Source organism: Coturnix japonica, chromosome 3 (assembly GCF_001577835.2).
Source record: "Coturnix japonica isolate 7356 chromosome 3, Coturnix japonica 2.1, whole genome shotgun sequence".
Lineage (NCBI taxonomy): Eukaryota > Metazoa > Chordata > Aves > Galliformes > Phasianidae > Coturnix > Coturnix japonica.
The window spans coordinates 18,380,493-18,403,218 of NC_029518.1; the positions used below are offsets into that span (position 1 = coordinate 18,380,493).

Sequence of the window (22,726 nt, forward strand, 5' to 3'; positions counted from 1 at the left end):
TAAAGATACTGAACAGGACAAATTGCAGTATCACCCCCTGGGTAACACCACTCATGACTGGTCACCAGCTGGATTCAACTCCATTCACCACCACGCTCAAGGCCTGGCCCTCAAGCCAGTTCCCTATCCATCAGAGAGAATACCTGTCCAAGCCATGGACTGCCAGCTTCTCCAGAATACTGTGTCAAAGGCTTTGTCAATGGCATGCAGCCCACTGTCCTTTGAGTAGACAAGAGAGTGGGGACCCAGGGGCTGCAGGTGCTGTGCATGCTCCAATTGCATGTGTAACATCAAGCTCCTTACTTTTCCACACTTGCGCTCTCTCTGGGCCTCTCAATACCTTCTTTCCTACTAGCTGCTCTCCCTGCTCAAACGCACGCTTACATAAAAGAAAGAACCTTCAGCATGGCTATTGCAAAACTGATTAAAGACTACTTACATTACCACTGCATCCATCAGTCTGCAACATTTAAAAATACGTGACCACTTTTAATTTCCATTTTTAAATGAGTTAAACATTATGTACTGCAACTTGAATATTTATTAGTGAGTTCTACCTACCTTGAGTATGTGTTTTACAGTGTTATGAATTATTTGTTCAGTGGAAAAGTCATCATTGCTCACCTCATCAATTCATAGAAAAAATGTTTACATGTGCCCATCTATTATCATACAGCTCAGTTGTCAGTTTTAATTAGGCTCTAATTCTTTCCAGCGCTAGTAATTCTTATCTATTTATCCATGTGTGGCAAGTGGGAAGTTGTTTTAGAATCCATAAAGTACTCACTGCTGTAATTAATATTGCGAATGTGTATTTTTCTTCACTGGCTTGAAAATCTCCCAGTGGGTTTCCTCCCTGCCTGCATCATGTTACCAGATCTAATGGGATTTATTTGTCACATGTCCTGCCACTGTTTTTTTGTATTTGCTTTCACAAATCTGTTATGCTTGGACAGCTTCAGAGGCAACAATTATAATTAACTTTTCAATGCCATTCTCATCAATGATAAATGTGAGTTGCCATATGTCACCTTTATTAAGGTTTATTTATGCACAGGATAAACTTACTACTACTTAGAATTAGTAATTTCCTTGAGGGATTTCAATGTTGCTTTGGGTTGATTACAAATATGTGGTTTTTTTGTAATCATCCAGATGTTCTACAAAATTGCTGTTCTGCCATTTATTTTTCATTTTTGCTAGTTGTGGTCTCTTTAAAATAGGAGACTGACAATGGGAATCTCTAGAACTAGTATTTGGCTGTCCACAACCATTAGCAGAAATCATGCAACTGCCCTTTTAGATTTTCATGACACAGCTGGATGACTTATGACATGGAAACCTAATCTCTGCATTGCCTCTGTAGAGGAAAAAAAAAGACATGGAATACTTTGAAAGAAAGCAAAACGCATATAAGACCACACATGTGAGACTTGACAAGAGAATGGCCAAAGCTCGCCCTAACTCTAAAGTTGGGATTTCTTAAGTAAGCAGGCACTTGCTTTTAAACAATACTTTGTGAATTTGATGTTATATTTGCAAAGTAGCTCATTAACATTTTAAGGCATTCTGAAAACATTTACATAGGTTTTTTACATAAGAATCTATAAATAAAATAAAATACAGTCAGAGGACATTGGAAGTCACCTAAAACGGTGTTAGTGCTCTTTGTGCACAGTAATCCACAAATAACTTTTAGAAGAAATAAAACAAATCAGAGACGAGAGGAGAAAATAGCCCAGGTAGTACCAAATAAATACCATGCAGGGATAATGAAAGAACTTGCTAGAAGGAGTAAAGAATACAAATGAGCAGACGAAAAAGGATAACTTTAAGTATCGTCTACATGTTAAAAAGCAACAGGCTTATTTTACATGGCAGTAATCATAAGAAAAAAAAAATCAATGAAATATATTAATTATTTTCAAATGTGCACAGGAGGCTTAGTTTTCTGGAAGTCTCTTAGCTGCACAGAGATGCATCTGGAAAAGATAGTACAGATTTTTTTATAGAAAGGCAGGCATTTGCTAGTCATTTTTTTAATATATTTTTTTAAATTTCATTACTTGTTCTAAGGATAGACGTCTTATTTTATCTCTTCTCAATTATTTTGTCATTTTTTCCTCCCCCCATGCCAGGCACAAAGCTCACAAATGACACTGTGAAACTAAGCTGTGCACTGATGCTAATGTCAAAATATGGCAATTGCTAGAGAAGGTTATTTAATTCAAAGAAGCCCAGAGTTCCAGCTCTGAAAACTCTGTGCAAAAAATAACTCCTAGATTCACATTTAAGCTCCTAAAAAGAGGTGGAAAAGTTATTTATTTCATATCATATAGAGATGCTGAGAATTAGAGTCTGGCATTCACCAAACAACTTCTTAGCTTTATCTCCAAAAATCGCCTGACCTACTAGTGGCCAAATCTTCCTACTGTAGTAAAGGTGCTATCAGAACAACGCAGACAAGTGTCTGGATCAAAAGTCCAGTGTTCAGCAAGAAAAATGAGCAGCTGTCATTCAGACATACTTTGTGCTGACATTGTTCACTATGTCCACACTTGACCATTTTATGTATAGACCTCGACATCGTGGGCTTGGTGTTTGAATCCTGGGATGGCAGCCATGGCCAGTGCTGTCAGGAGAGCAGGCTACAGGTTCAGACTCGTCCTTTTAGTTCTTAAAGTACTTGTAAACCACTCTTTATTTTTTTCTAGAAAGAAGGTTTCCAGTTTCATTATGTCATCTATGTCAAGCATCCATAGTTCCACTGCTTTGTAAAGTTTCAGCTTTCTATTTTAGTGGTTTAGAGGGAAAATTACAAATTGGTGTCAGAAATTATAAAATTTCTGCGAGAGTTCAGCTGCCTGGACATAAAGGATTTTCTATTTCTAAGGTCCTCAGTGCTTTAATATTTTTATCATCACTTACTCAAAAAGACTGCTTGCCCTATAACTTAAGTGAGATTTTACAAAATTATTTATATCAGACTTTTTTTTCTAGATTATTTATATTAGCCACAGGTATAGCATAAGTGACCTACAGTAAATAAATAAATAAATAAATAAATAAATAAATGAATAAATAAATGAGCTTTGTCATGTATTTTTGCATTTTTGTTAAAAAAAGGAGAATATACCAACTTAAGAAACAGGCCAAGAGAAGTTAATAGAAAAACAACAGAGAAGTCAACTCCTGAAATTACTGCTTTCCTAGCTTTGTTTTCTCTCAGAATAACTTCCGATATTAAGGTGGCTACTGCTCAAAAAATTTACTTAAGGCTTCATCCTGTAAGAATATGAGAAGAAACACAACATAAATAGTGAGTGAGGAAGCCTCAGGCTGAAGATTTGCACTATATTCTTTGGGACTTATTGGCAATTTCCTTCTTTATTTTAGAGGGAAGATGTGATGGTTTTTCATACTCACAAAAAATTGGCCATAAAATCTTGGAGAGTCTGCTACAGTCACAGTAGTGTGACTAATAATGTAGACCTCTGGGGGAAACATCCCCTATTTCTAATTTACAAGGTTGAAGGGAGTAGGTCCTACATCCTGCTGGCAAATCTACACACAGGTATAACAGATGTAAAGGGATATGAATATATCCACAAGCATCCATGTGGGTATACTGAGGAAAATGCCACACGCACTTGGGTTGTGCAGCACGAGCCCAAAATAGTCAGCTCCTGAAGGTAGAACCTCTAAAGCAAGGCACTCAGCATGGCAAGCTAGCTCAAATACAGTACCTGGCATGTCTGTGTCATCTCTTGTTCTGAGTTATCTCTATGACAGCTATTTTTGCTTTTCCTATGCGATTATGCAGGACACAGATGTGACATTTGACTTGGGTAGAGGCACCTATATGCAAAATTGTGATCCTCAAAACCCCCATCTTTTTTAACATCTGTGTAGATCAGTTTTCACCACTTCTACTTCTGGACACAAATGCACTTCCCACCTAGCTGCTTAGCACTAATGTCTTTCTTACGCCCAATTGACCCAGAAAATAGGCCTTCTTTACTTATCTCCTCAGGGGAGTTTGTTTGGAAGGCTTTCCTGGAAGGCTAGCAGAACAAACCTTATGTAAAATGTAGTGACAGTTGCCATTTTCTTTTAAAGCATAAATAAAGGAAAGCTTCTGCTAGTATTAATGCAGTAGTGCAATGACTAGAGAGGAGAGCTCTTTCAGAACATGGAGGGAAGGAAGTGAATTATTGTTTCTGAATAGAGGTTGCCCAGGGAGGTTGTGGATGCCGCAACCCTGGAGGCATTCAAGGCGAGGCCAGATGTGGCTCTGGACAGCCTGATCTGGTGGTTGGTGACCCCGAACAGAGCAGGGGGGTTGAAACCAGATGATCATTGTGGTCCTTTTCAACCCAGGCCATTCTGTGATTCTATGATCTTTCTCCTTCCTGGAGTGATCCTGTCACCAGGACTTGCCCAGTTCCACCAGGGTGTGCTTAATACTCACCAATTCCTGAAACATTGCTGGTCTCATGCATGCTGCCCTCTGATTGTGCCTAGTCCCCTGGAAATATGACTGAGCTTTTTGTTGTTCTCACCTGCATGCCAGTGCAAAATAAGGTCTACACTTCAGTGTTATAAATGCTAATATTCTTATATGGATGCTTAGGAAGTTTAAGCTCCTTTGCAATCGGCAGAATGAGTTTTACTTCAAACAGGTAAATGACCTGCTTACCCCCAGGCCAAGTACTGAGCTCATCATTAAGGTTCATCTTCTTACTGAATAAAAGTTTTCTTGAGAGCCAGTTAGCTGCTGGCTTCTGACTGACTCTATGAGGGCAGGAGGGCACTCCAAAGGCATCTTTGTAGAGCAAACACTAACCCATGGCAGGATGCAAGGGGACTGGATCCCAGTAGCAAAGTACTGCAGGGATTATTTTGGAAATTATTTTGGTTCAAGTGCCTACTGCTACATGAAAAAGAGAACACACCTTCATCCCTAACTAAAATGAGATTTAACTACAACGTGTTTTTAGTTTCTCATGGCCCTCTGCCACTAACAGCAATATTAGCATACAGATTATACCAATTTTTATTCGATTTTTATTTTCAGTCTTAAGAATTTAGTATAACAAATTAATTTTATTTTTAACTAAACACCAGCAACAGATAAGAAAAAAAAATAATCCAGGATGTCTGCAAACCTTAAGTACCTATTCTCTTCCTACATGGCGAATGCTTCAGCCTGTTCTTACAATCCTGAGCACCCCATGTTTCTCCTCTAGCTTGTAAGATCCAGTCTGGTTACCAGAAAAAGTCAGAGTCCACATGGAAATTAGACTCTACCATCTCTGTTAATCAGAAACTATTCAGTAGTCAACAGAGCAATAGAAAGATGGTAAGAGATCTGAGGCATCTTCTTAGATGCATGACAGGGCTGTAATCTAGCAGGCATTGAACAACTCTCAAGCAATCTCAATTCTTCCTGCACAATTCAAGATATGTGAGGTGGGGAAAGGAGCAAATGAGAGAAACAACACTCCTGGCTTAGTGATTCTGTATTCAACTGGCAGAGGAGGACAAGTTCCTGCTCCAAGGACTGTTCATGCATTTTACAAAGTGACAGTTTCAATGAAAAATCTAAGTGCAGAAACAAAATACATCTGAGCACTTCTACAGATATTTATCACTGCCAGTCATCATCAGCCTTAGTCAGTAAACACCACACCACCACCATCTCACTTTGACTTCTTTACAGATTTTGCCTGTTACACATGAAGACAAACCTGCAAGGATGCTGCAACATGCAGAAAATTCCTGCTGAATCAAACAGGTTAATTAACAGAATTAATCAATTTCAACCACGAGAACAAAGAAACATCCCATCAGATGACTGTTTAGAATAACTCAAGAAAGATTAATTTATATACCAGTGTTCTTTTGATCCCAATAGCTTGCTGATGACAGAAGAGTACCCAAAAAAATCATTTCATCATCAATCACTTTCATTACTACTTGAATGCCTGCTGTGTACAAAGGTTGACACATTCCCCTGGTTTTAGACAAGAAAGCTATCTGTCAGTAACCGCTGAACTTCCAGTCACTCAAATGACCACTTGAGGAAGAACATACACAAAATAGCTGCTGTGGTGATTGTTTAAAAGAAGACTTTATATGGAAAAACACAACTTGTTTCTCTTGAAGTTAGTAACATTCAAGCCATATATGACAATTACTGATGAACCAGCAGCAACTCCTCCTTCAGTGTATTTCTTGCAGACTAAATATACTAATATACTTCCAGATTTTCTACAAGTGCTACATTTAGCCACTAGCAACAGGCTCTAATTTTTATTATAATATTAAAATATTACTGCATTGTAATTTGTTCATAATAATGAAATAAATACTGGCCCTGTTTACACAGTCCTACAGTACAATGAAGATCAGAGCTATCATGCAGCTGAACACCCCACTGGAATCCAATTATGAATTTCTGACTTGCAGCACAGGTCAAAACTCTTCCCTTAATACAGATGTACTGTTATACAAGATGTTGCAGAAATACAGGGCTTTATGTTCCTTAGCCTCATATTCACTTACTGCTACAAAACGTATGGTGCCAAGCCAGGGGCTTGGAGCCTCACCAGTTTGTGGAAGGAATTATGTGGTCCAGCAGCTTGCAATAGTGCAAGTGTATGTGACTCAGTGCTTCACCCCAATCCAGATTCCTGCTTCCTCAATTCCTGTATATTGGGGTGATCCCACTGAATTAGACTACAGTAATGTAAATAAAATCAGCAAAGTTGTGGTTGTTCCCTCTTGTGACTTCATCTTGGCTCTTTCAGCTCAGCCAAAACAGTGATTTAAAAGCCACCATTGCTTTATGCTGATGCACCAAGCTTTATTTGTCTTTCAAACATAGCAGATGCAGCCCAAAGTTAAAGCTTGAGTTCTCTATTTAATATAGGGGTAAAGTCAGTCACCAAAGAGAGGAACTCTAGGAGGTAGCTGCTTGGCAAAGGCAGCTGAACCAGAAATTGACCAAACACTGTCACACTTTATGACTTAAATCTTTCAAGGGAGGATCGGTTTGCATATCAGATTCTAGAAGTGATTTTTGGTATTTTCTTTTTAAAGTACCTGACAAGTAAAAAAGAAGAGGGAGTGAGAAATGGTAGAGAACCAAAAGCTGGAAGACACCACCTCATGGCAACCAATCCAGTACCTGAAGAACTTATACAGAAGACAGGCAAGGAGATCTGGGCTCACAGCTTCCACCTACCTTCGACCACTTTAACCAGCAGTGAATTGGGTGGGGTACCCTTAATCCCCAAATTTTTAGCTGCTTATGATTTTGGCAGTAAAGCATTTCCTACTGGCATCCATGTCCTAACAGGCCACAGATGAATATTTTTATTTCATTTAACACATACCGTATTCTGGAAAATTCCCATCAACTTCAAAGGAAGCCTAAAAACTTAAGAAGTGTTCCGTTCTCACATTATCCGTGGCCATGTCTGTATTTATTTCACATGCAAGCCTTGGCATGCTTCAGGGTCCTGCTCCACAGATCACTAAGAACAGCACCTGGCGGCAACATGCCACAGCTCACACTCAGGCTTAAGCCTCCCTGTAAGGGAACTGGGTCATAGAGGTGTGGGAACAGGAAGGTCTCCTGCATATCATGACAAGTAGTAGGCTACCTGCTTGAGAACTTTCCCAGGGTATTCAACAGAGAACCACTCTGTTGAAAATGCCAACTACATGAAAGCTCAAAAGGCAAACACTAAAAAAAAAGTGTACCTGAAAAGAAGCATGCACAGTTTGGTTTTGGGTAAATTGGAACTATCATAGAAACTCAATTATTGTTATTAAAAATTACTGTACGAACCAAGCCAAACAACAGTCACTCATCAATTCACAATGGAGAGCATGGCAACTATTCAAACTGACTTCTTCCTTTGCCCCTTACCAGGAATTTGAGGTTGACAAGTGCTGTTATGTCCACTTTTATCAGGGAGAATGAGAAAATAGTGACTTGACACATCCTATTTCCTATGGAAAATAAATTTTTAGCAGGTTGCAGTTCAGCAACCTTTTTATACTCAGTTGTCAGTGTGCGCTGAAAGAAACAGGTCATTTTCCTCCTTTTTAAAGGACTTTCTCTAATATTTCCATAGATATAATTGATATAGTGAATAGAAAATATCCTATGGCCAGCCTGGAAGTGAGATAATATAGTGTCCAGGTCCCGTGTCTTATCTCTGACCGTGATGTTCTCTGGGATATGTAGTCTTCTTCTGTAAGTTGCACATTCAGTAAAACTCTTCATGCTTTATATGATGTTATGATGTGGAATACCGATAGCAAAATTACAAAATTATTAAACCATGAAAATCATGCACATATTTTTAACTACTACTGAACTTTTTTCTACATTTTCCTTAGTATTCTCTTATAGCAGTAATGATGTTTGTTTTTACTTTCTTGTTTCTTTGGAAAATTTGCTTTCTTATAATGTTTTTTTAATTTGCTGTCTGTATCTTCATTTAGTTGTCTATTTTTAAACTATGCTTTTCTTTCTGCCTCTAAGTGCTCTTAGCCTTCTAGCTTATATATTTTCTCTGTGAGAAGTTGTATTGCCTCTGTCTCCATCAACAATAAGTAAAATTCCATGTTTTCAAGATACTGCTTTCCAATTATGTTTAGTTTCTACAAAACTATTATGGAACCGAATTCACCACTGCACAATCTGGGCTTTTTGCTTTGTATTCAAATCGACTTAAGATTTAATAGCAACCCATGTATCAATATCCAATTTCTAAGGAGTCCCACTCATCTTCCAGGTGTTATTCCACTCATTTAAGAGAGCTCTATCTGAGCAATTTCCACAGTACAATCTTCTACACTGCAAAATACTTACACTTAATTTCCTTTTAGGCATGACTTTCCACAGATAGCTTTCTTTCTCTACAAAATAGGAGCTCTATGAAAGCACAGATATTGTTTCACTCCCCCTCCCCCCCAATTTTATTTATTTATTTATTTTTTGCTTCAGCTGTAAACTTTCAGATTTCTTACCGCAAATACACTCTATGTGACAACTGAACTGTTGAAGTTTTTTCACTTTGTCAGTCCACTTTTTTTGTAAGACTAGTTTGTCAGCCCAATCAACTGTGACATCACCTCTTTTCTCTCTAAAGCTTGCACTCTCATCCAAGCATGCTCCGCAGCCTAGCCAAGTAACACCGCTTCATCTAAACTCAAGCCAGACTCCTACTTGGTGTTTCTCTTCCAGTTCTACTCTCCAAATACTGTTGCAATCTGATTGCAAAATAGGGATCTTATAAATGCTAGAAAAAGCAAGAGTTGTTAAAAAATATAATCTTCTCTTTTATGTATTTCATGTACGATGAACATAAATCTCAATTTCACTCCTTTTCAAAGAGTGTGACTCTTTGTTTTTTTTGTTTTTTAGCAAAAACTAGTAATTACATCTTTAATTGTAGGCTATTAAAGAATATCCACTGACTCTGGTCCAAGATTAATGCGGAAAAAAAGAGTAGCTTGTTTTGCCAATCTTTCTTTTAAGAAACTTTTCCTTTCTGAAGAGATAAAATTCTCCTTTAATGCCTCCACCTAATGCATTTCTGGAGGATTCCAGGTGCAGTGGTAGTGCTTAGCTGCCATTCCAGGTTCTTCACTTCTTGCTTTTATTCCTACATTTCTGACATTGGATGCTTGTTTCTTTATCTATCCCGTCTTCAGATATCAGTGTGCTCTGAGGCAGTTATTACTGAAAATGCTCAAGTTGGATCTTGTAACTATGATGAGTCTTTCTAACTAACAAACAAATCTGTAACAAGCATACGTAATACTGAAGCATGTGAGGGAAGGAGATTGCCCCTTGCCTTTCTCTCGCTGTTGAGCTGTTCTTGTTCAAGGGAATGTTACACTGCCACTCATATATTCAAGGTCAAATTATCCTTAACTTCTTTGCCTTCAGTCTGAGTCTAAAACAGGCTTTGTGGCCATAGGATGGAGATTCTTATGAGCACCAGGTCTCTTAAAGTGAAAGGGGAGCTATCCCTTTCTGCAAGAAATCCAACATATTTGTTGTTCTGGTTCTTTCAGACCTAACTTCAAACAGCACTATCCACTTTAAGAACACTGTTCTAACCTATTCAAGGCAGTTTATTAGAAGTCCTTTTAAATCTATCATCTTCTTGATTATTTTTTTCTGATATCACAAATACATGTGAGGCCAAGTTTGGCCAGCAAGTGCTATCGGAGTGCTACATGCCAACCCATGGATCCCAGTGAAACATCGGTGGGAAAAAAGCCACAAATGTTCCATAAAAATTAAGCTAAAGTCAAGCAGAAAAGACTTCTGGATTGATCATGTCTGAGGAAACTAGAAAAGCTCAGCTCACTCATTCTTGCAAAATGAAAACTGAGAAGAGATCTGATTACTTTGTGAAGACACATTAAAAAGACCTTGTTGAGCTAATGGATCATGCTGGCATAAAAACAAAAGTATTCTGAGAATAAATTTAGGCTGGAAATCACAGAAAGCATGCAAATCACCAGCTTCTGGAACAATCTCTCAATGAAGAGGCTGACAATAAAAACCTAACACTGTAAAACATTCTGGTCAGTTTATAAAAAATCATTTATCTGATGCACTGCCTGAGATTGGTCCAGAATGTCAGGAGAGACAGTCAACCCCTCTGATCCCATAAGCCACATTCTCCAGTTCTCACAGAGCCATATGAACCAGACAGCTTCCAGAACATTTACTATTCCCTCGTGGATTTGGGCTGGATGGCCTCTGCATCCTAGCAGAAATTGTGCTCATTGGCTCATGCCACAAACCAATGGATCCCACTATCAAAATGAGTGTTGTAACCCTAGAATTTGAGTCAATTTTGTGTACAGACCAAAAACCCCAAGGTTTTCATCCCAAACCCTCACTATCGTGCAAACTGAGATGCAATGTTCTTGCAGTCCAAAGGCATTGGGGTATCCCATCTCCAGCCTAAAGAGAAGAAACATTTTATGGAATAAGAATGTGTCCTAGAGTAAGATTTTAAGAATTTTTTCTCTGATTTCCTGTTTTATTAGCAACAGTAATACTAAGAACCATAGCGAAAAGTGAACATCTTTATGCCAACTTATCATCAGCAGAGTGAAACACTGCACTGATAACTTGAGAGGCTGAGATTTAAGAGGCAATAGCAGCATTCAGGATCGTGCATTCCACCAAAGTCAAAACACTTACAGCAAGTAAGTGTCAAAACCAAGGATGTATGCCAGTTATTAATAGAAGATGAAGTTATTGCTGAGTTAAGAAGTAGCCTCAAGTTAGTACCATAATTAAAAACTGTGATTAAATATTAAGATGACTGAAAAAAAATTAAATTAAATTAAATTGTGAGCTGTCAAAGTGCCAAGTAAAAAAATCTGAGGACAGATTCCAGAAGCATCAGGAACATCTTTTTCCTTCCTTCTCCATTTCATGTTACTCCCCTTTCTAACATAATCTCAAAATTTCTTTCTCTTTTTTGAATAGGTTATCAAGGTTATTTTCACATACAATATACTTCTGTTTATAATATGCTATAATATGTGTTTGGATATTGTTGAAGAAACCTTTCCTATGTAAAATAGAAAAAATGTGATAGTGAAAAGGAGGACAACCACTTCTGGGACAGAATTGCCATCAGCAGGAACAAAATAAGTGTTTGTGGAAAGAGTTAGGAAAGAAGAGAAGGGAAAGAAGAGTGGTGTGGTTTGATTGTGGGTTATTTGGTTATCTAAATGTTGGGGTTTATTTCAAGATTTTTTCATATTCATTTTCTTTGCTGTTCAGAACTATTCTTAATTTGGGTAAGCAAAAATCTTTTCTGTGTCATCTCATGGATGTCAGACTGCTATGACTTCCTTGGTGCTGAGGATAACCTAAGCTGAAAGGAAACTGCTGAAGCGAGATCAAGAAGGTAGCTTGTGTACCGACAACACAGGTAGCCAGAAGCTAGAGAATCCCATCCATAACAATGTCCTCTTTCATGTAGTTTTGTTGATGCTTTTTTGTTTGGTTGTTGTTTTGTTTTTTTCTTGGGGGGGGTGGGATGAAGAACAAAGTAAAAGGTTTACATGCATCCTGGAGACCCATACAGACAGTAGGTTAAAAGTCTTTCTGGGAACATGCAAGACTTGAGAGCCATTGTTAATCTGCCTGATCTTTGGCTAGCCTAACGTTAGCAAGTAGTAGCCTACTTGCACTGCTGAGGCCATTGTGGAGAAGAAATGCAGATTGCCATGAGAAGTTTCAGTTAGATCAGTGTTTTCATGTGAGCAAAGAGCCTTATTTTTCCTCGAAAAACTCACTTCTGGCATATATGTGTGTGTGTGTATGCATATATATATATATATACACACATGCACAGGTATTTTGAGGTGTAACATAGTGTTTTCCATGCCAGAAGTGAGTTTTATAAATATAACACACACACACACACACATAGTCCTGTCTGCCACAACCTAGATGAAGATACTCAGATATTCACCTTCTGCAAGTGTTCTGTGTCCCTATTACTGGATGCTAACTCTAAAGCAATGCATTTAAGACAGTCATAGCTATAGTACAGAGTATAACTACATCCATGTACACAAGCCATGGCTGGCTAAGGCAAAATGCATTGCAGAATAAACTGCAGTAAATGTAAACTACATTTATGAGTTCCTTTCCCATCAACTTTTCCATAGATTATGGAAACAGCTCTGATGCACACCTACACATTAGTTTATAATGACAAACATAGAGTGCCCAGTGGATTGGTGGATACACCTGGGAGAAAACAGTACAGGTTCTGGTACAAAAAAATAGTTGGTTCCCAGACAAACCCCTACCTAGTTGGATGATTTCAAAAGGATGGTTGGGAATTCAGTAGAGGTGACAGGAGACTTCTCCCTACTTTTAACTCTGAAGACTGTCAGCCTGTGCCAGCACCGACATTCTGCTTAAGAGCTGGTGATTTTATGTCTAGAGATCTGTCATACAGGCTGCCACACAGCAGTCACACAGATGGAGATATCCACAACTTCACCATCATTGTCATGTTTCAGTCTTGCTTCCCCACAGCTTTAAAAACCTTGAGTTTCTGCATCTACAATTTTAAAAAGGATTTTGACAATGGAAAAACAGTGTTGGTTATGGTTTACTGGAAATTCCAAACACTTCTGCAAAGCCTGATTAAAAACGTGCCTCTGGAGTACAGGTACCTTTTTCTTTCCTGCCATATCTCCGTCGAGTGACATTTCATACTTTTTATCCACAAGTTTTCAATTTAACCATTTATATCAACTTATTCTGTGGCTTTGCACTCGTGTTAAGCATGTTTTTGCTGTGAAGATCTTTTTTATGTAAGTGCTCAGATGTCTATGGAAGTAGTAGTATCCTTAACTCGTTTTACAGAAAACTTTTACACTGAATTTCATTCCTGATCTGTGTGCCTTCATTCTACCATACAATAGCGACCCATAAGCAAAACACACACACAACTATATTCTTAAATATAAACATACAAGACTCCTTACACACAGGATTAGTGGAATGAGTGTTTTGCAAGGTTAGTAGCATACAGCTTTTTCTTTCTGACAGTTTCACTTGATGCTAAAATAGTATTTTTTTCCTTTTATCATTAAAGGACAGCTTTTTCTCAGGCAATATTAACATATATTCTTTTAGGGATGAACAGCAGTATATCATTTGTAACAATTCCTTGTTCTGAGGTTTTCAAATTATTCTTTTCCTACTCTTGGTAAAAAAGCATAGGTTATATATGTCAGTTTATTTGAATTCTTTAACATTAGCTTGCATTTATGCCGAGTGAAGCAAGACTCACAGCAACTCCAGGCAGCCAATGAAAAGACTACCCAAACACTCACTATACAGTCCACGTGCAGCACCCAAACATAATGGCGAAAATCTACCTAGTGAAGCATCTGCAGCAAAACATTGGTTTCACCAAATTTCACTATTGTTTTCAATGGAGTTTGACTTTTTTCCTCTTTTAATATACATTTTAGCAAAAGCAAAAATTCTGTCCTGGATTAAAGAAAAAAAAATACTGTTAATTACTACTTTGTTCAATGACCTTTTTTGTAGCTGACCATTTCTCAGGAAGTCATAGGAATGCAGAATAGTGCCTTTGGGATCACATTAAGTAGTAATTGCCACTCCCAGAAAGTACTCAACTCCAAGCTGCACATCCAGTGAACAAGAGAAGCTGTGGAGTATCACAGTATCCCTCATGTCCTTCCTCTTGTGTTTTCTGACAGTATGAAGAGAGATGACTATGACTAAGAAGACAGATGGCAAAACATAGTTCATATTCCAAAATACCAACTACAATAGGGCTGAACTATGCCAACAGAGCTCTGCTGATCTGCTTCCCTTTCTACAGGAAGAGATTGGAGAACAGCAGCTCAAACACAACTGGTACTGCAAACAGTTAAGTCCTGTCATCTTATTCCAAAGTATAATTAGGTGTCCAAGTCTCTGCTTTCTCCATGCAACAAGAATGATGGGGCTAAAGATCCCTTCTGACATGGGTGTGGTTCAGTATGTACAGCCAACAGCCTCATTAACTCACACTGCAAGAGGACACCAAAACAAGGGTGAAGGATCACTCTTGGAGCTACAGAGGCTGCACAACCTTAAGGCCACATGCAGCTAGGTAGAGATATGATCTGAGCTCAGGCCTTCCATATGACTAAAGTCAGCATCCCAATCTCAGGCACAGCCTCTGCAACTCTCTCACATCTAGTTCAGTGAGATAACATCTCAGAAGCTATTCTCATCAACCAGAAAACGGGCACGGTGAGGTTTTGGAAGGGTCCTGCAGCAGCCTCGTAAAAGTACTTTGAAGATAAAGTTAGAAGTCTGAGAAAACAGAGCACAGTGACAACATTTTCATAAGACTAGTGGTGCACACAATACACCAAATTGTTTTGTAAACAAATATAAAGCAAATGGTAGGCAGAAAAATTGGAAGAGCTGTTTGAGGGAATAGCAGCAATAGTAGTGAGAGTCTTTTTTCCTTAATCTTTTATTTAACCCCTCTTTAAGTACCGGAAGGAACGTATGACATGAAGGTATTGTTTTCCCCTTTGAAGTGAAGCTTAGTCCAAGTCAAATACAAAAATAAGCAACATATTTTGGCTTAGAATATAGGGTTGAGAAGGCTTCTTCTATTTGTCAATCGATATATATATATATCGATTATATATATTATAAAGTGAGAGAGAGAGAGAGAGAGAGAGAGAGAGAGAGAGAGAGAGAATATTACTGATTTTATGTATGAATACCAGTATACTTATAATCTCAAATCTTCCTGATACTTGTTTTTAAGTTGCTTTCCAGCTGGCTTATCTGTGCCCACTGTGTTGTTGTACAGAAATGACTTCTCAAACTACTAATCAGTTTCATGAAAAAGATGTTATGCTTCTTTGGGTTTCTTTTACCACTCCACATCATTGGTAAAAAGCGTTTATATTATAATTTTAAATCCTGATCTTTAAGTAAACAAAATAGTTTCCTAATTATATATTTTGAATCACTTGATTTCACAATGAAGCTTTTAAATAACTATTCTAACTTGCCAAGAGTCCAAGATACTTGGACAAAAAAGACAAATTCAGATCTATATTAGAGTTATTAAAATCACAAAGTCATCGAGGTTGGAACAGACCACTAAGATCATCACGTCCAACTATCAACCCATCCCCACCATGCCCACTAACCATGTCTCTCAGTGCCACATCTACACATTTTTTGAACACCTCCAGGTACGGTGACTTCACCATCTCCTAGTTCCAATGCCTTACCACTCTTTCTGAGAGAAAATATACCTAATATCCAACCTGAGATATTAGGATACATTTTGGACTTTCAAGTCTGGGAAAGGGAAGAGGATTAAATAATTATGTGCAGACTCAAAAATCAAGACAAAGCAATAGCTTCGGTTATGTAACCAGGAACAGGTGTTTTTCATCTAACATAGCTGACTAATATGGGATATCATTAGTCTCTTTGAAGATCCTCCAGATGATGTTAAGTAGACTTTAATTTGGCCCAAAATTCAAAGCTGGAGTTTTTGAAGGCTAAAACTTCACTGCCATACATTTAATTAAGAATCACAGTTCTTTTGGCTATTAATCCCAAGAAGAAATATCCTGAAGTAATGAAATCTACCTACCATTCTTTATGATAATTAACTTTGAACACATCCAGGCACGGGGTTTTGCTGTTGTTGCTCACAGAAAAAGTGTCATTATGGATCTACAAACATATCAAGTAAATTGCTTACAATCATCAGTTTTTTTGAAATAAACCTTTTTTTTTTTGTTTTTTTTTTGCAGAGTACAAGCAACCTCTACCAAGTGCTACCAGCCCCATGTTCACACTTGTACAAAACTCCACACAAACAACACATTTCTAAGCTGACTTTTTGTCTTTGTTCTTTGCTTGCAAATCCATTCCATAAGCCATAATCAAAGATGTGGCTCCAAGGTTAAGCCTAGAACACTGCCTCAGAGTGTTACTTTGCAGTAGTTAAAAAAGATTTCTCCTTAAAACATTATGGATAATCAAAGGAATTTCATTTTTACACTTAAGAACAGCATGTCCCATAGATCTGAGAGTGCAGACTTGCAGAATGTGGAAGACATTTCAAATAGCAATTTTTAAAATCCTTCTCACTGTTTCATAACATAGAACAGACTTTTTAAAATTAAAATTAAATATTGATTAATTAATTAATTAAATATCCTTGCAGTGCAATTGATTTATTTCAAGAATCAAAGACAGCTGACCTTTCTGTGGGCTGATATTACTGTTTCAGAGAGGAGCAGTAAAATAAATAAAAAGATTTTTCTTTGCGAATTACCTGCATTTCAGCAGAAGGATTAAAGTACTCATCTATAACTATGTCGCATTTGTCTGTCTTTTACTTCTAATGAAGTGAATGCAGTTGCTTTAGTCAAAGCACAGAAAGGACTTTAGCTCTTTGAAGAACAGGGGAATAGAAAGCTGCAGAGATGTGCTGAAGTCAGTTTGACCCAACTCAGTAAGGGCAAGATAAAAAGTTTGTTGCAGAAAGCTCAAATCCCAGCCATCCTCTGTCTTACAAGACGGTATGGGAGTAGAAAGGCACCTCCAAAAAACTGCAGTCTAGTATCAGGAAAACTGAAATCAAAACCCCAGCCTCCTGAAATATGACTTCTGCATTGTCTCTTCTACCACCCTGACAGAGATCTTGGTCAGCTAAACTTCCTGACCCTACAAGCTATCAACCAAACTTTTCATATAGCTGAGAATGTACTGATCATGCCTGAGACTGAAGAGAACACAGTTGGGAAAGGGTAGTACCTTCCCAGAGCCTCTCCCCACCCTTTTGTTTTATATACTGAAGTACACAAGAAACAATACCTAGAGCAGGAACTATTCAGTCCAGTTAGATAAAGGAGGCAAAAAGCAAATACAAGGGTATATTGTCTTCATAATCATTTTACACACAGACTGTGGAGCAAGAGAAATTAAGTGCCGTGCAAAGGGGCAGAGCAGCTCTCACCAAGATGTATTTTGACCTACTCTACACATCGCTACAGTGTAACATATTTTATTTACTTAAAAAAGGCAGAACTGAACTGTTAGTAAAGAAATTTCTGGATCCTTACCCAAACTCCTGGGAACATGAAAGAAGAGGGGCAAGGTGGAAAAAAATAAAAGAAATCAAACTTGGGCTAGCCTACTGCAGAATCCTTGATTATAGTACACTACATCTTTTAAACCTGCTTTTTATCTTTACTGGCAAAGACACAAGAACATCTCTCTCCCAGACTTCTCCGACCTCTGTAAGAAAGGTGTGCTCACTTTGAGTAAGTCAAAAATGATGCACACACAATTTTATGTATTTGCTCTAATGTTCCATGTAGTAATAATTGTGTCAAAACATAAAATTGCTAAAAAATGGCCTTGACTACTTTAAATCACATATTTGTTTCTTCCCACTACTGAAAAATACAGATGTAATAAATAAAACAGTGGAAGGATGCCAAATAAGTATTTTTCTTCTTGTCATATTGTGGATCACCACATTATACTGAAGATCTCTGTATTATAGTCTGTAAGAATTGGCCTGCCAGCATTGAGCAATGTCCTCCTCTTCCAGAAGTAGATGGAGGAAGCAAATCCTCTCTTTGATTGCATAGTAATAAAAATGGGAAGGGGTTATTCATATGAGGAAATTAAACTACTATGTATCTTATCTGTAATAATCAGTCATACTAAAATAAAAGGAGAGCATTAATAAACTATTTAATCTCAATGTGATGCCTCTACTTCTCAAACAGGCTTTGTCAGTACTGCTTAGAAGTTTTTTAGGCCTCATATCTTACAGTTAGTAGGAAATAAAATCCATCTTTTTTTTTCCACTCAAATGTCTTCAAATCCTATTTAATTATCTTGCCCAATTTTCAGCTCTCCCATGGTCTGTACATGGTATATTTCCAAATTTAAAATGTTGATCACAGTAGAATTCTGATGAATACAAGAATACCATACCATACACGTGCATACACTAAAGATAAATATGTTTAAATAGTTCTATAAACTAAGTCCTTACACCTGTATATATATATTAATGTGCCTCCTGAGCTGTATAAAATTATAAAGTTTGAAGACCAATGGAATAATGGAATGGAGATCACAGGAATAAACCATCATCAGTCTGGCAGCAGCGTGATACAGGCAGTGCAGAAATACTAGTGAACAGCTGGTCAATTACTGCCAATTCCACAACAGCCTTCTACTTCTTTTCCTTACCTTTCAAACATGATAGCTATTACAAATACCAGAAATACTTTTTTTTCTATTCTCAGCCAAAATTTCATCTCAATTTCTCCTGTATTGTCAGAAAAAGAAGTTGAGGTGTTGTGAAATCAGGCTGTTTCTGATTTTTCTTTATTTCTGCTCTTATCCTCACCTTCCTCATTTTTTGCAACTCATGTCTTGAAAACACTGCAATAACAACAATAACACTGAAATGTTATGGAATAAAATATCTGTTAGACACAACGTTGAAACCACGTCTGATGTTGGCTCATAAGCATTATGTGTTATTTTTCATAGCAAAGGCTTTTTGTGCTACAGTCTGTAGTTAGTATTTACCTCCACTTTCCTTTTACATGGTGCACCAACTCTCCTCAGAGATGTACTCTGATATACCCTTCAGATTTAATGCCAACCATACAGGAAAGGACTGTGTCCTACCAATCCAAGTCCATGTGTGAAACTCCTATTTAAGAGCGGAGGGAGGATCTACTTCCTTCACTTTATTTTGAAAAGTACTTTTTGTTTTTAAATATAAATTCAGTTCAGTTTCACCCAATAGATATCACACATCTGCTCTGAAGTTATTGTCACCCATTAAATAAAATGCAGATATAGTACCACTGTGTTGCTTCATTGTGCTTCTTTACTAGCATGAAAATTATTGACACTGTACTTTTTTCTCTTTAGTGTTCTGGCATTTAAAATCATGACTGCACTATAGGTTATCCAGCATAGTAAATCTAAGAATGTTTTCCATTTGGCAGCAAACTAACAGGAAGCAACACCTTATTTCCCAGGTGATCCTGCAGTCTTTTTCAAATTCTAGCTAGGTAATTAAATTCTGCCTGTCTGAGGCCTCCTTCTGACTCTGCAAAAGTATTCTTCATTTATCATGAGCAGTCCATAGCGGTGCTGCAGGCTATGGAACAGCTACACTTGGGTTCTATGGCTGCCCTAACAATTCAGTATAATTTACCCAAGTTGTTAGCTTCCTAAAAATTCAAAACTGCTCAGTCTTCAGGTATAGGGATAATGATTAACTGGTTATCTGAAGCCTTTAACATTAGTCAGTAAGTAATGTTAAGATAATCTTGGTGAAAAGAATGTTAGCACTGATACTTGGAGAGAGCAGAAAATGAAAGAACATCTAAGAGAGAAATCACTATAATCAGTAATTCCAACCTCAGCATTTATGTGCTGTGTGCACACCTTATAGCAGTGAAAGGAATATATGATGAAGGATTTAACTAATCCAAAGAAATTTAGTCGTTAAAAAAACAAAAAAACAAAACAAACAAAAAAAAAAAAAAACAGACACCAAACTTAAGTATTTTGAAAGGCATAATTTCAGAAAAATTAGGCATTTCAATAAATACAAATATCACTCACTTTCAGAAACATAGAACCATATAAAGTGATCCAAAGGAAACACTTATCCATGTAAACAACTGAACTGCCTTAAATAATCATGTTCCATTAGATGGTATTAAATGTTCAATTACGAAGACAAGAAATTTATTCCTAATCCTAAAATATTATTCGAGATCATGTTGATTCTTACATTTGGTGAAGATTTCAGATAGACAGGTAGAAGTAGAACATTTCATACTTGCAAATGAAACACATTTGTACATCACATCCCCTAACGTATCCCTAATTCAGAAATATGTTATGCAAGATTGTTGTCTGAATCAAGCAGAATAGAAATCACAGAATCACACAATTGCAGGGTTTGGAAGGGACCTCAAGATATTACAAGTCCAACCTCCCCGCTAAAGCTGGCATCCTATGATAGGCTGCACAGATAGGAATCTAGACGGGTCTTAAATATCTCCACAGAATGAGACTCCACAACCTCTCTGGTCAGCTTGTTCCAGTGCTCGGTTTGTATGGTACTTCCTACGTTCAAGTTTTAGGTCATTACTCCTTGTCCTATTGCTACACACCACCAAGAAGAGCCTGGTCTCATTCATTTGCCTCCTACATCATCTTTAGATATTTATAAATATTAATCAGATTCCCCCTCTCCCCCATCTTCTTTTCCTCAGGCTGAACACACTCAGGTTACTCAGTCTTTCCTCAGATGGGAAATGCTCCAGGCCCTTAACCATCTTTGTGGCACTCCAACAGACACCTTCTAGGAGATCCCTGTCTTTATTTTTATTTGGGGAGCCCAGAACTGGATGTAGTATTCTAAATGCGCCCTTACCAGAGTAGACAGGGAGGATCACCTCCCCTGGCCTGTTGGCGACACTTTTTGATACACCCCAATGTGCAAATAGATTTTTCTATTTTATGCAGTACAGTATAAGTTTTTTTCCTCAGTCTTCCTTTTTGGATAGGATTTTCCTTCAGGGCTTGAGAAAACTTCCCAAAGCTTATATACCTGCTGATAATTCCCCAGGAAAAAATAGATATATTATTTACAGCAGGACTACTTACACTAATGTGACTAAGTGAAAGTATGATTTAAGTGATTGTTTGGATAAATACCCATCTACTCCACATTTTCCTAATTTCCATGCTCCAACTTAACCATCACATTTTTATAAGGAAATAAATATGCACAGTATTACAGTCAAATTTATGATCATATCAAAGGAGACGTCCAGCTTGCCAAAGAAGCATTCTCGGTACTAGTCTACAGAATAACTGACAAATTTTCCTAAATAATACTGTTCAGATGTAGCAACTCATCAACTCAATCAACTCATACACAACTTTGTGTCTAATCAGACTTTAATACGGGAAAAAAAAAGAAAAAAAAAAAGTATTTCAAAAGAACTAAAATAATATACCATTATTTATAACTGATGCATATGCCATTGAGGCCTTTCTTCGATGTAATTAATCAGTTAATTTAATTATCTCCTTCTCACCTCAAGCCATGGAAACTGATTAGAAATACCAAAGTTCAACTAAATTAAATACTTGTGTATGGTATCAGTACTTACAGTAGAAATTATGTCTTGCTTGTGGGTTCCTCATTTGGTGATGTAATATTCAGAAGTCACCATGCTTTCATTCTTAGATAAGGCATCTCCTTCATGGCTTTCTTTAAGTAATCTTCTGAAGAAGTCATCACATCACAACATACCTTCTGATTCACACGAATGCTTTTTCCTTATTTCCTGCCCAAAATACTCAATGCACACATAAAAAGAAATCAGTAAGTTACTAATTATGATATAGGGCACTTACAACATGTTTCATATCTTCTAAGTACTTTACAAATGACAGCTGATTGAAGAAGTTAGGAAACACCTAGAAACGTACACCAAAATTACCTGGAGTCCCCTAAAAGACTGAATAACTCCATCTCACATATTCCAAAGGCTTTCAAACATCACCGCTTCTTTACTATAAATGAATAGATCAAAATGTGCAATTCTTCAAAGAAGGAAGAGTTACATTGCTACAAGTTCTGACAGCAGGCTCTCAAGCATCTTCTCTCAACTGTATCAACAGTTATTGATTAGGACAAAGAAGGGAATAGCAGTCTACAGCAGCGTTGATTTTGTTTTCTGTATTTATTTATTTATTTTTAGTTTTGTATCTCCTCTACCTGCTCTACCTTTCCACCTCATGCAAGTCTCAATTTTAGATCAGGAAAAATGATGCTGAGGTATTTAGGTCCCTAGTTTCAGTTGCTCATTGATTTGCCAAGTTCAGAAGATAAAGGTATATTTACATTTTCTGTAAATTCTTCCAAAAATGTAGATAGCACAGATATTCATACTCTAGAAATCAGAGATTTTAAACTTACACAGAAAAACTGTTAGTTACAGTACTTATGAAAATGTAAATGTCATAGTAGTCACCTAATAAAATAGGCAAGAGAAACACGAGTAATGTGGTGAT

The 22,726-nt window shown here is 37.3% G+C and overlaps 1 protein-coding gene across 4 annotated transcripts in view; it reads right to left on the minus strand.

Annotated features, from left to right (window-relative positions):
- KCNK2 (potassium two pore domain channel subfamily K member 2) overlaps positions 1-22,726 on the minus strand; it is a 168,003-nt gene that overhangs the window by 76,792 nt on the left and 68,485 nt on the right. For all 4 annotated transcript variants that reach the window (XM_015857335.2, XM_032443321.1, XM_015857337.2 and 1 more), the window contains one exon: positions 21,820-22,008. In XM_015857335.2, coding sequence (XP_015712821.1) covers positions 21,820-21,853 — 34 coding nt within the window. In that variant the 5' untranslated portion in view covers positions 21,854-22,008. The remainder of the gene's footprint in view (positions 1-21,819; positions 22,009-22,726) is intronic.